General features: G+C 38.6%; 1 protein-coding gene and 1 long non-coding RNA gene across 2 annotated transcripts; one reads left to right on the top strand and one right to left on the bottom strand.

Annotated features, from left to right (window-relative positions):
- Window positions 1–424: 424 nt before the first annotated feature.
- On the bottom strand, window positions 425–13,088 carry LOC136236560 (uncharacterized). The gene is made up of 3 exons (XR_010692172.1): window positions 13,074–13,088; window positions 12,895–13,026; window positions 425–542 (listed from the first exon to the last, which is right to left on the bottom strand). It is a non-coding gene; the product is annotated as an uncharacterized lncRNA (long non-coding RNA).
- LOC136236548 (uncharacterized) lies at window positions 4,693–6,214 on the top strand. The gene is made up of 2 exons (XM_066026740.1): window positions 4,693–4,839; window positions 5,095–6,214. Exons 1-2 carry the CDS (start codon window positions 4,827–4,829, stop codon window positions 6,048–6,050), a joined length of 969 nt encoding a protein of 322 aa, XP_065882812.1. The 5' UTR covers window positions 4,693–4,826; the 3' UTR covers window positions 6,051–6,214.

The raw sequence follows: 13,088 nt of genomic DNA, 5'->3' as shown, positions 1-13,088 counted from the left end.
TTCTTGCTGCTGTAAACTGCTAAAATTTTAAGACACCACTGTCATAGAGTGTATAAACTAACTTTTACAATGTACCTAAATTTCAGTTATAATGCAGCTTTACCTTACAACATACACCACGAAAAATCTGAGGACACCACCCATTGTAATCCGAACAATGTGAGATTAAACAAATACATGTTAATATGTAGCAAATAACACAGACATATATGAGTAATTTATTAAGTACAGATCAATACATTTTAAGAGTGCTCCATCAATGGCACACAACACTACACAGATAGATGTGGATGCCTATTTTGTTCTTTGTAGCATGCACACTGTAATTATTTTTCTCGAAACACATACTTGTGAGAACTAGGTGGGGTTTTGCTGAGATGGTCACAATTATATGAATGTACTGTCTTATCACACTACACATCACTCACCCCATCCTTATCATAGACATCAGCATTGTTGACATCAACTCCACTAACAATAAACTCCCACAACGCAGTGACATCATCAGCACTGACTGCTCGTTGTATCTCATCACACTCCTCCTATAGTGACATCACAGATCATGTGAGCTACTCTATAGAATACACTAATCAGTAGGCATTATAGTGCATGTTCTTATAAATTCTGTGAAATTTATGTTATGAATACACACTAGTACTAGGCCAGACTAACTTATCCCTGCACACATCACTTTTCATCCCACCACTTCAAATTTCATCATTACTGTTTTAATCACACAGTTAGGTGGGTTCAGGGAGTTAATACAAGAGAAACTTGTACTGACAGAATTTTAACACACCAGTCCATGTACTAATGTATTACCACATTACTGGACCCAGGGGTGGACCAGGAGGGGCACAAACGAACTGGTTGGGGGAGCAGATTCTCTTGCTTTGTTATATTTTTGACATAGTAAATAATCACCTCTTAGTAGTGTCTCTGTTGATTTTTTTGACACTTTGCTTTGCAGATAGTTGTGAAGTCTAAAAGGCTATGAATGTCACAAACACAGCGACACTATAATTATTTTAGAGGCACTTAGTACATACGAAGGTGCTGGGTGACAGTTTGACAGCTGCTTTGACTTTTGTTTCAGGTGAGTTTGCATGCAACAAATGGTAGTACGGCAATATGCATATTTATCATTTATGATAAATATGCATAATACAACTAATAAGTTATATTGATTTTGGCCCAACAAGGTTTACAAAAGAAATATGGCTCCTCCACAAAGGGATAGAGGGATTTGTCCCAAATGTCTCATCATGGATCCATTATTGGGGCTTAAAAATAAAATCAGCCATTTTAAAATACAAAGAGTCTTAAAGACCACAAAATCACATGTTGAATGAACAAGTTAAATGAGTATAGCAGATGTCATTAATATCCTCACACAACACATACACAATACAACAGTCACAAATGAGAAACAAAATAATCACTTTCAAGTATACCACAACCATACATGTATTAGTTAAACACAACTACAGCTTTTTCTGAAATACAACATTGCTAGTAATATGGGTGGGTCCAGTTGATGTGCCATTCAATCAATATCTATTAACCAGTATGATAGTACTGCCTTATTAGGAATAATGAGGTAGTGCATTATTAGGAATCATGAGGTAGTGCATTATTAGGAATCATGAAGGTTTGGACTTTTCTGGCCAAAATTAATACCAGCCATGGCACCTTGGTAGTATTGGTTAGGTATAACAATGTCCAAAAGTGCCTTCTGTATGACCTGAAACACTTCCAGTAGGTTGCTACAATTCTTAAAAATTAAACACTTCCAGTAGGTTGCTACAATTCTTAAAAATTATTTACTGTCTGACTGACTGCCTCACTGATGCCTTCAGACAAAGCACAACTCAATAACAGCTAAGGCTACAAGCATGATTTTTCACTGTTTGACACATCACTTCAGCCCGACAGCTCCCGAAGTACGTACAATGCATGCTTCATGAACTTACCTGTGCCCTCCTTTGTGTCCCATTTATCTTTGCTGACAGTGCAAAGTGTCAATTAGCAGTAGTGCTTCCCTACATTAGTAAGGGAGGTATGGCTGTTAACAGGCAAAACATAACTTGTAATGAACTAGTTCAGTAATTGATACATTTAAATGAAAACAATAAGCCTGGTGTTATTCCTTCTAATGCAGTATATGTAGGTACACCAGCCATCATAATAACAAAAAAGTAAACAAACAAGTAAGATATAGACTAAAGTAGGATATAGGGATTAAATGTCCACTAGTATATTATTTTCTGATGTAGATGACCCCTTTGTTTCACGTTTTTTGATCCTTGAAATCCTTATACTTGTGGATATTATAGTAGAGTGGCTAAGCGAAAAAATTGTTCACTCTTTGATAAAAGTGCCAAACTTGGTACATTTGCTTAATTCATACTATTTCATATTAGATATGGTGCCATTAAAATTACCTATCGCATCATGAAATCAGGAAATCCTCTCTACTACATAGAGGGGATTTCCTATTACCAATATATAATCACACACACTATCTCCCACACAATAACTAGTGGAGTAGGAGATCAAGAGGAACTGTCCTGTGCTGTTTTCCATCACAAGATGATGTCATGTTTTGTATGGTTTACTATCCATCATGTAGGAAAACAATACAGCAGCTGGCAACCTGATGTAAGTTTGATGGTGTGCAACATATAGAGGTGGAACTATGTGACTTAGTATGATTTATGGTCCCTTATACTACTTACTTAAAATAGGCTAAGACAATATGCACAACTCACTTAATTAAGGTGCTCTACTGTGTCATAAAGCAAGTGCCATTATCAGTACAAGGATTTATGGATTATTGTTATGATTGGTACTGTATCATTGAACACTCAGCTTGTGTACGCATATCTGCATGTTTGTGTGGGGAGCACTTTTGCAGGTAATGCAGTGCCAGAAATAAGTCGGCCATCGGCCATTTTCCGAGCAAAATCACGTTTTGACCGACTATTTGGAGGCTTGTTCGGTCAAATGTCCGACAAGCAGCAAGACAGTTGGTAAAAGCTCACAAATTAAATACCAAGCAAGCTATAACAGATGTCACAGCAAACTGATAGCGTACCTCACAGCTACTCACGAGGCTGATCAACGTCCCAGCGATGATCGGGGCCCCATAGGATGTTACCACGTGACTACAGATGACAGGAGACTTGTTCTAATATTTTGGTGCACACATTGGTGGATTTAAACTTAAGCTGCTTTGTGAAGACTTTGGAAGATTGGAGGCATTTAGACTATGTACATTTGGATATTCAAGTCTACCGAGTGAAGGAATTTAAAGCAACTTGTGTCTAGTTTTTGGCGGGATCCAGTTGAGCCACAATGATTGGCCAGAAGTGATGCACCCTTCCGCGTTATTGACATCAAGGATATACTGAGCGATTAATCTTGAAGTAAAACAGTGGAAACCAGCAATATCACGATAAATCACACCATAATCATATCTCATGGCCAAGGGTAAGCCGGCTCGACATGGATCATATGTAAAGGATGGTAGTGGTTGTTGCTGTAGCCGAATCATTGTTATGTGGTGGTTAGTACGTTTAATCTACGTACTGGAGCATGTTTCTTCTAAAGATGAGGTGTGGCTATTGCCAAAGCTGTGGCGTTTAACCTGATAGATATTCGTAGCTCACGTGCTTTATCTTAGTGATTATGCTGTAAGGTAGCCCAGTAGTCATAGAATAAGTTAGTTAATGCACACATTTTTTAATTAACAAATTTAATAGGAGCCCATATGAAAATGGGCTCCTAAAATGTATGTGGTGGAGTTAGAAGTGTTTCTAGGTGTTCCATATGCTGGTGACCTGTGAAGGATTGCTCGTGGTGTCCAATAGTATAATCCTGTGATGCTGTCTTCAGAAGCACGTCAGCTACATACCACTTACTGTTCCCAGGACACAAGGTGGCCAATCAAATCTGGAAATGGCCTACCAAATTTAATTTTGCTAGGACATTTGACCAATCAATGACAAATTCTTATTTCTGGCACTGTAATGCCTTCTGTGTACCCATGTCTTTGACAAAATTGATAATCTAATCTAATATAAGTTCAGTTTAATGTGTCTTTGCAAGACACTGACTATTTAAAACTGCTCCATAACAAGACTAGCAGAGCAGCAAAACTTTCAGTAGATTGAACTATCACTTTGTAGCACTGGAGACACTAATCACGTGCACCAAATGTGAATTACATCACTAGTTATACAGCAACATTACGAATGGCGATGCAAAAACTGCATGACAATTAGGCCACTCTAAACAAATTCTCTGTTTCCCATCCTGTACCCAGGCACATTTGCATGTGAGCGGGTGGTCCATTTTCATTACGATATTAGCAGCTTTTCAAGCCATTATTTGCCTTACAAGTACCTTGATCATATAAGTCACAAGATTTTTTACTGAGCCTGTAAGAATATCTGCAAAATAATGGACATTTTAATGTGGACAGTAAAGATTGAGATACAGGCAGTGGACAGGAAACAGAGAATTTATTAAGGAGTGTCCTAACACAAGTATCATATCACAGAAAAATGTTCATCAATTAAATAGAAGCAAGTGAACTTTTACTCCCTTGAAGGAGCAGCTCCCATTTCTCAGTTCATGGACACAATTAACCTCCGATACAACACAGTACAACCATAGATAATAGAGGGCGTAAACGGGATTGGAAACGCGCTCGTATTTACCTAGCAACCGCTTTCTATCCGTGTTATCAGTGCGTAGTGACTAAATTCAGCGAAGTTTTGGTTCTTCTAGTTATCGGTTTAACAGCTAAAGAAAGTGTATATATGGCAGGTGCAGGTACTTAACTCGGTTCTTGTTGTCTGCTAACTAATTATTTGACGTTGTAAAGGGTGTGGCTTACAGCGTGCGGTTTACCGCATTAGCAGTGACAAACTATAGGACTAATTGCCAGCTTCGCCTACATTTTGGTTACAAATTGAACCATATTTCCATAGCTGATAACTTTATACCAAAAGCTAATGTTCAAGTAGTCCATTCTCCTGAGAATTATATCCATGCCATATATTATTGTTTTTTACTCTCTATCTACAGCTAATGGATCCGGATTTGTGAAAAGTGGAATTGAGTCCATTTTGAAAGAAGAATCTTTTACAGTGCCATCACATACAGCAAGAAATGTAATTAATATAGCAAAAGAAATGAAGAAATGGATTGAACAGCCTGAGAACAATGCGGAAACGAAAAGATTTGAAGAAAACCTAATGAAATCCATCGAATCATGCTTCACATACAAGGGAAAAATTCCAAAGAAACAGAGGGAGAAAATGTGGAGCGCATACCACACACTGCGTACATCAGCTAACTATCTGAGCTTATGGAAGAACTTTTGTAAAACAGTGGGCACTGAAGGGTCACCAATTTTTTACCAGTACATTGGAGATCATGTGCTGAAGGAACTAGCTAAACTAAAATACCCAATTTCCACTAATATTACCATCGAAACTGAAGAGGCTGCACTTACATATGAAGAAAGGAATGGACTTCGCTATGCTGCAGGGTACGTGCCAAGGTCATTAAAGAAGAAGCTATATCGGTCAAGCCATCAGCATAAAGAGGTATTAATTTCTCTTTTGAGAAATCTGCTCGATGAAAGAAATGATGATTTTGATGACTCAACAGATTGGATCAGTTTGATAGACAGAGGTGGACTGAAAAGAGTCAACAATGATACATACCAGTTGTTTGTGGCCTTTGAAACACAATTACGAAAGCAGATCAATTCACAACATATTCCACTACTAGGGGCAGAGAGCAAACAAATTCTGCTGAACAATGACAATGTCCAGTTCTTTTGGAGCATAGTTTGTACAGAATGGGAAGAAGAGATTGGCAATGTCCTACTTGAGATGATTGTAAATGAATGGGTCACAATACGTGGATTTTCATATGCTAATAATTGGATAGAGAAGTATAAGCAGGATACCCAGACAACAACTGGGAAGTCTAAAGGATTACGAAAACAACTATTGGCAACTAAAAGTGAATAAAAAGCAGCATGTACAATACTCACTTCACACACATGTACACATGCACGCACGCACACAAACCCACACACTACTAATCTGCTACCAATACTGCTATACATATGCACATTTCATGTAGCTAATGAAATAAAGATATAAATCTAGTCAACATTTCTTTGATATGCGTGCTCGCTTTGGTAGTGGCTCATTAATATCTTCATTACTTAGTGAAGTGTCTTGTTTTCCTTTGCGACAGTTTCCTCCCCTTGGAGCCCTGGCTACTGAGTTCACAACTCTCAGTGCTTGAGTGTTGTTGCGAAATTCTTTAGCATTTGGATTATCATGTACACCACCACGTTGTCTCTGTATTCCAAAAAATCGTTCTAAAGGATCCTGACACAGCCGCTGACTTAAGAAAGATTTTACCCCAGGAATAGTGAAAATGTATTGAACCAGCTCTTTGAATGACATACCTATTAACAAAATAATTTATTTTAATATAACTTATGTACCCTTACAATCCATTCTAAGTCCAAGACGTGTTTCTCTGCTTAGTAGCATAAATGCTTTCTCTTCTTTACAGTAGCCAGATCGTTGGTCAACTGCTTCTTCCCAGTCTGTGAGGTACTGTTGGAATTCATCCATGAACTGCATGTATGTCATAGAAACAATAGCTTATTATGTTATGTTCACATTTCAATTAACATACCACTAATCGGTCATCCTTTGCTGATTCATAAGGCTTTTGAAAATCTTTGCGAGTGTGTATACCTTCATAGTAGTTGTGTACATTCATTGCATCAAACCACTTATCGCACATCTCCACAAATCTAGCTGTTTCATCTGCCTCTTCTCCAATACTTAATTTCATACCACTGGCAACACTTTGGCTCAATACCTAAATATAACATTGACTAGAAGAATAAAACATTGGCTGTACAATTTTGTACTTGTGCAGCCAAGTCAACACGCATCTTAGAGAAAGATGTAAGATTGATATGTTCCATCTTGATTTTGGGAATCAGTCTGACTCCCATACCTGGATCAGTATCTCTGCTATATAGCGTTGTTAGGTGTGACCATAAAATGCTTTTCCCATTATTCTGCAGGAAGATTAGTCAACTTTTAAATGGCCTTGCAGAGTAATACTTACCCAAAGGTGGCGAGATTTTGACTCCCAGCAGTTCCGAATGGTTTTCATCAAATGAGGAGGATCGGAAAAAAAGTAAATGTAACGGTCTTCTTCAGTAAACGGATTTTTTGTCTTGTGCACAATCTCTTGGAATGGATTATGCATTTTCATAAACTTTCGGTTGATGGAGTTGCCATCCAGTGTTGCAGCAAGAACCTACATGCATAATGCATTACATGCTAATCAACAATACTTTAAATATCACCTTAAACCCACAAGTTTCTACCCTCCTCACTGCTTCCCAAAAAGGATCATAAAGTTGGTCTCCAGACAAGTTTGCACAAGGAAATTGTGCATATGGAAACTGCAGCTTGGTAAACAATCCTCGTACCATGATTACCAGCATTGACTTGGCAAGTTGGGGCTTAGGTGGACTATCTGCTTTCAGTCTCCCTTCATATTGTAGCAAATGTGTATTGATATCCCCCAAATCTACAAAGCCAATCAGTTCTCCAGAGTGTTTGTCAAAGACCAAGTCTTCCTTGATGTGCATCTCATCCAACAGGAGTAAGACATGCTTATCTCTTGTTGGACAAGATTCTATGTTGGCAGCTTTCATCAGCATTCTGTCTACATCACTGGAAAATCCATTGCTGGCTTTTACATAATAAGTGTAATCCCTGAGTGTTCGTTGGGATGGAAGATGTATACATCCTGTGTTCCTCATTGATTCATATGCACCCCCAGACCTATTAGAACAAGTACTCTTGTAGCAAAGATAACTTGTAGATTTACCTGTGCCTAATGTAAAGACACCAGCGTATTATCAAGGGATGCCAATGCATGGTACGAGCATCTGTTTTGCTGGCTGCTTCAAGTTGTTGCTTCCAAAATATATGCTTAAAGGAGTCCTCAGGCTCATTCTCAAGGAATTTTAGTCCTTCACTTGCAATAGTCTGTGAACACAATATGCATTTATTTGTGATATATATATACATTTAAACATACCTTGATATCTTCATGGGTTTCTTCATCAAGGGTAATGCCATCAACCTCCACACCTGCAGCTATCTGTTCTTTAAGTTGTTTAATTCTGACTTTGGCTGCATGATATTGTTTCTCCACTTCACCAAGTCGACTTACAAGAGTAGGTAGGGTCTGATGCCTGTTCAATTGTGAGTAGATGCTGAATTGAAATACTGCTATGTACTTGTTACCTGTAGTTAGTATGGCTACTGGTACTTGCTTCAAGGTCAATGTTTTTGAAGCGATGCACTTGTGTTCTTAGATTCTTACGAAGTGTACTACATTGAGTACAACAGTCATACCGGTTGGTGCTTGTAAGCAAGTAGTGGCAATCATTGTGATGAACAGAAGGCTCTATTGTATTTTCCAAATGCCCAGAACCTGGATCTTAATGAAAAAGTAAATGATGGTGTACATGTAGTCAGTAATGCAATTTAGATTATTTAATTCTGTGGCACTGAGCTTGATGCTCAGCTTTGATGCAGGATACCAAAATATCAACAAACTTTTAATTTTCATGCTAATATACTCTAATAGAGGGGTCATGTATACCTCTTTAAAAGTTATATATAATAATAATTATTATTATGTTGCTCCTTTGATTACAAGGTATGTAGAAATTGACAACCATACAGTCACCTAATTTCTAGAGTTATACTGGATTGAGTCACTTACTGGCAATTCCATGTAGTGTTGATAGCCAATACTGCCAACACTCAACAAAATCTTGATCAGGGTTGCCTACACAATACTTAGCAGCATCCAGAGTTTCAATTATTTCCATTACTTTTGCTACATTGCTAATGGTATCTGGTAAAGAGCTAAGTAGGAGACAATTTGCTGCTGTGAGTTGATGATGCAGGTAGTGCACTGTCCACTTCAGTTCTGAATTGATACTTAAGCTCATCATTACATGGCCACACAATGCTTCACTTGTAGACAACTGTTGAACCTCCAACTTACAAAGAGTCAGTGGATCTGCAGTGGCTATCTTCCAAGATGGGTGTAAGTGTGTGAAGAAAGGAGAACTCATCAGTGTAGTTATTCGAGAATGCAAAACATCACTAGACGCAACTGGTCTGGTAGCATATATATCAAGGGGAAGTGGTACTGGTGCTTCATGAATCACCACTGCAATTTTATCCTTGCTGGAGACTTCAATCTTCCCAGCATTGAATGGAGTGACGGTCAGGGAACCATCTTACCCAACCCCACCTATGGACATGGCTTAAATGAAGCTTTTATTGACATTATAAATAACCACAACCTAGAACAGTTTGTCAGTTCACCAACTAGGCAAAATCATGTACTAGACCTTGTATTTGTATCGACACCATCTCTAATTAAAGAACTTCACACTGCCCCTGGAATGTCAGATCATGAGATAGTAACATTTTCGATCAACTGCAACCGTCCCCTAGTTAACAAGAAAGCTTCTCGTAGAATATATCTATATCATAAAGGTGACATAACTGGTTTAAAAAACGAACTCCAAGAATTTCAAGAACATTTTAGTGCTTCAGATCCTTTGCAGAACTCAATCGAACACAACTGGCAGCTTCTAAAAGATGCTATTCAGACAGCCATTTCCAAGCATATTCCATCCAAACTTGCAAAATCACGGGACAAGTTACCATGGATTAATCCGCTAATCAAACAGAAAATGAAATTGAGAAAGCGCCTGTATGACAAGGCTAAGCGAACAGGTAACTACACTGACTGGTGTGACTATAAGCAAGCTAGAAATGAAGTTAACACATTACTAGAAACTGCACATCGTAACTACTGTACCAACTTATTTAATGATTCTTCTTCAAGTAAAAAACGATTTTGGTCATATATTAAGACAAAAAGAAAAGATAACACTGGAGTTGCACCACTTAAGGATGGAGAAAATATTTGTACTGATGCGAAACATAAAGCTCGTGTTTTAAATAACCAATTTCAGTCTGTATTCACAACTGAGGATTTATCGAATGCACCACAGCTAGATCACTCCGTTCATCCTTCAATTCAAGACCTCAGTTTCTCAATCCATGGCATCCAACTACTACTGGAGAGGCTCGATCCTACCAAGGCTCCTGGACCTGACCATCTTCCCACTAAAGTAATTAAGCTTTGTGCACCACAAATCGCTCCTGTATTGCAGACCATCTATTCCCAATCTTTAGAACATGCTACTCTCCCTCAGGATTGGTTGTCAGCTAACATCACCCCTGTCTTCAAGAAGGGAAATCGAAGTTCTCCTGCAAATTATAGACCAATCTCACTAACATCAGTCCTTTGTAAAGTAATGGAACATGTTATTTTTCACCATATAATGTCCTTTTTTACATCACTAAACACTTTAAATCCTCTACAACATGGATTCAGGCCCAACCACTCCTGCCAAACACAACTAGTTGATTTTATAGATGAGATCCAACGATCTATGAATAGCCAGCAACAGACTGATTTATTGTTTATAGACTTTTCTAAGGCTTTTGACACAGTTCCTCACAAAAGACTATTAAATAAATTAAAATTCTATGGTATACGAGGGCCTCTTCTTCAATGGATCTCTTCCTGGCTAACCAAACGATATCAAAGGGTAATTGTTGATGGAGAATCATCTAGCGCAACAACTGTTAAATCTGGGGTACCACAGGGTACTGTACTAGGCCCCCTTATGTTTCTTGTATATATTAATGACATAAATGAAAACATTACATCTTCAGTTCGATTGTTTGCTGATGACTGTGTTATTTACAAGACTGTTACAACACCGCAAGATTCAAAGCAGTTACAGGAAGACTTACATAAAATATGTGAATGGACTCACAAATGGCAAATGAAAATAAATGTTGAGAAATGTGCTGTGCTGAGGTGTACTCGTTCCCTGAACCCCATACAATATACGTATACCTTATCAGGTCATAATGTCGATATAAAGAAGTGCCATACATACTTAGGTGTAGCGATTGATAACACTATGTCATGGTCATCACATATACAAACAGTAAGTAACAGAGCAACCAAAGTGCTAAATTTTATTAAACGAAACCTAAATAACTGCCCATCTGATACTAAAAGAACAGCGTATTTAACATTGGTTCGACCAATTATGGAATATGCCGCCCCAGTTTGGGATCCGTATTATAACACTGACATTTATAAGTTAGAAAAGGTGCAAAGAAGAGCTGCTCGATGGATTTTATCAGATTACTCCAGAAATAGTGTTACATCATTATTGTCCTCTCTTAGTATACCTACATTACAACAACGCCGTCAGTCATCAAGATTAACACTATTCTATAAAATAATTAATGATACACTACCGATCTCCATCCCCTCACATTATCAAAGAACTCAATTTTGTACCAGGCAACATCACCCTAATCATTTCATTCTGCCACAAGCAACCCTCAACACCTATAAATATAGTTATTATCCTAGAACTGTTAAAGACTGGAATGAGTTGCCAATTAATATAATAGAATCAAGAAATTTGGATGAATTTATTTACGTACTTAACCTTCACTACTGTAATTAATTATCAAATTGCATGTATGTATGTATGTATTTGATTGTACCATTTGGGGTTTTCACCCCCTGGGCAAACCAGCTGAGCTGACTGCCCAGTACCTAATCTTAAATCTTAAAATCTTAAACCACTTCTGAAGGCTGGCTATTACATTCTCTCTTCTTCTTCATAGCCTTCTTCCTTTCTTCATTCTTACGGTGTGCACTAAGTCGAAACCTTCTGCCACCCATTCTTCTGCAAAAGAGTCATTCAACAAGTTAGCCTGAATGATAGCTATATGCCAGTGGTGACAATAAAAATCTACATTGTTTATGCTACCTAGCCTAACACGTGATGTAGTTTACAAACGCTATGCAAAAGTAGAGCATTTAAGCAGCCCAACACATTCAAGTATTGGTCTCTACGAAGTTTAGAATAAGAGAATCCCCCCCACAAAATCAGGTGGTGAGACAACCCGAATTTTAAGATGTCTTACTGAATAACTTGTAAACCTCTATATTTACAGCAGCATTTTATGCAGCATGCAAAACAACACTCAGAGAGTAGTTAAACGCGTTAATTACAGTCTATGTAGAGTGTGTAGTAGAGCGACACTACCCCCACAAAACGTTTGTCTCGAAGCCATAAACATTACGTTAACATTTTCGACGTAACTAACCACACACTGTGCGGTTTTGTGACATAAGTATCTAACATACCAGCTATACAGTTCCTGCGGTAGCAATAGAGCGACACGAGATACGACACAAGACGAAACCTGTTACACCAGCGTAGCAACAAAGTTCTCTTTCCAAAAAGGAGGGAAACTAACCGCGAAAACTTCGCATTACACGGATAGAAAGTGGTAGAAAGTATTAGACTATTGGGTGCACGTGAGCCGTTTCCAATCCCGTTTACGCCCTCTATTATCTCTGGTACAACGTAGTCGACAATCAGTTAGGGCCATGAAGCCCTAAAGAACAGCACTGACTCGACAGGTGCTCGATCATCACAGAGGACTTGTTACACTGGCTACCTCGCGGCTGACTAGTCTGGTACATCGCGGGCGCTTATAATCTCTAATCGATAAGCCCCAGCGGATAGGGTCTGCGATGTACCAGACTAGCGGCTGGCTACTCACAATTGCAAAACTGAGTTGCTTTACCGCGGACAGATCAAACCCCCACAGTGCAATATTATATGTGTACCTCTGTTGGAGGTCTTTTCTCTTTTCTTTCCGCCATGGAGAAGGCGACCCTCAGGGTCGTGGTTCACCAACAGCTCGGCCTGCCTGCCCTGGGCGTATCCTATCCTTCGCAGATGACGTAACAGGAGCAATTCTAATATTTTCGTATGATTATGCAATCCAAACCATAGATCCACGTACGCAGAGTTGACCAGT

The sequence above is a fragment of the Dysidea avara genome, chromosome 10 (assembly GCF_963678975.1).
Source record: "Dysidea avara chromosome 10, odDysAvar1.4, whole genome shotgun sequence".
NCBI lineage: Eukaryota > Metazoa > Porifera > Demospongiae > Dictyoceratida > Dysideidae > Dysidea > Dysidea avara.
This window is presented reverse-complemented; position numbering and strand designations above follow the sequence as displayed.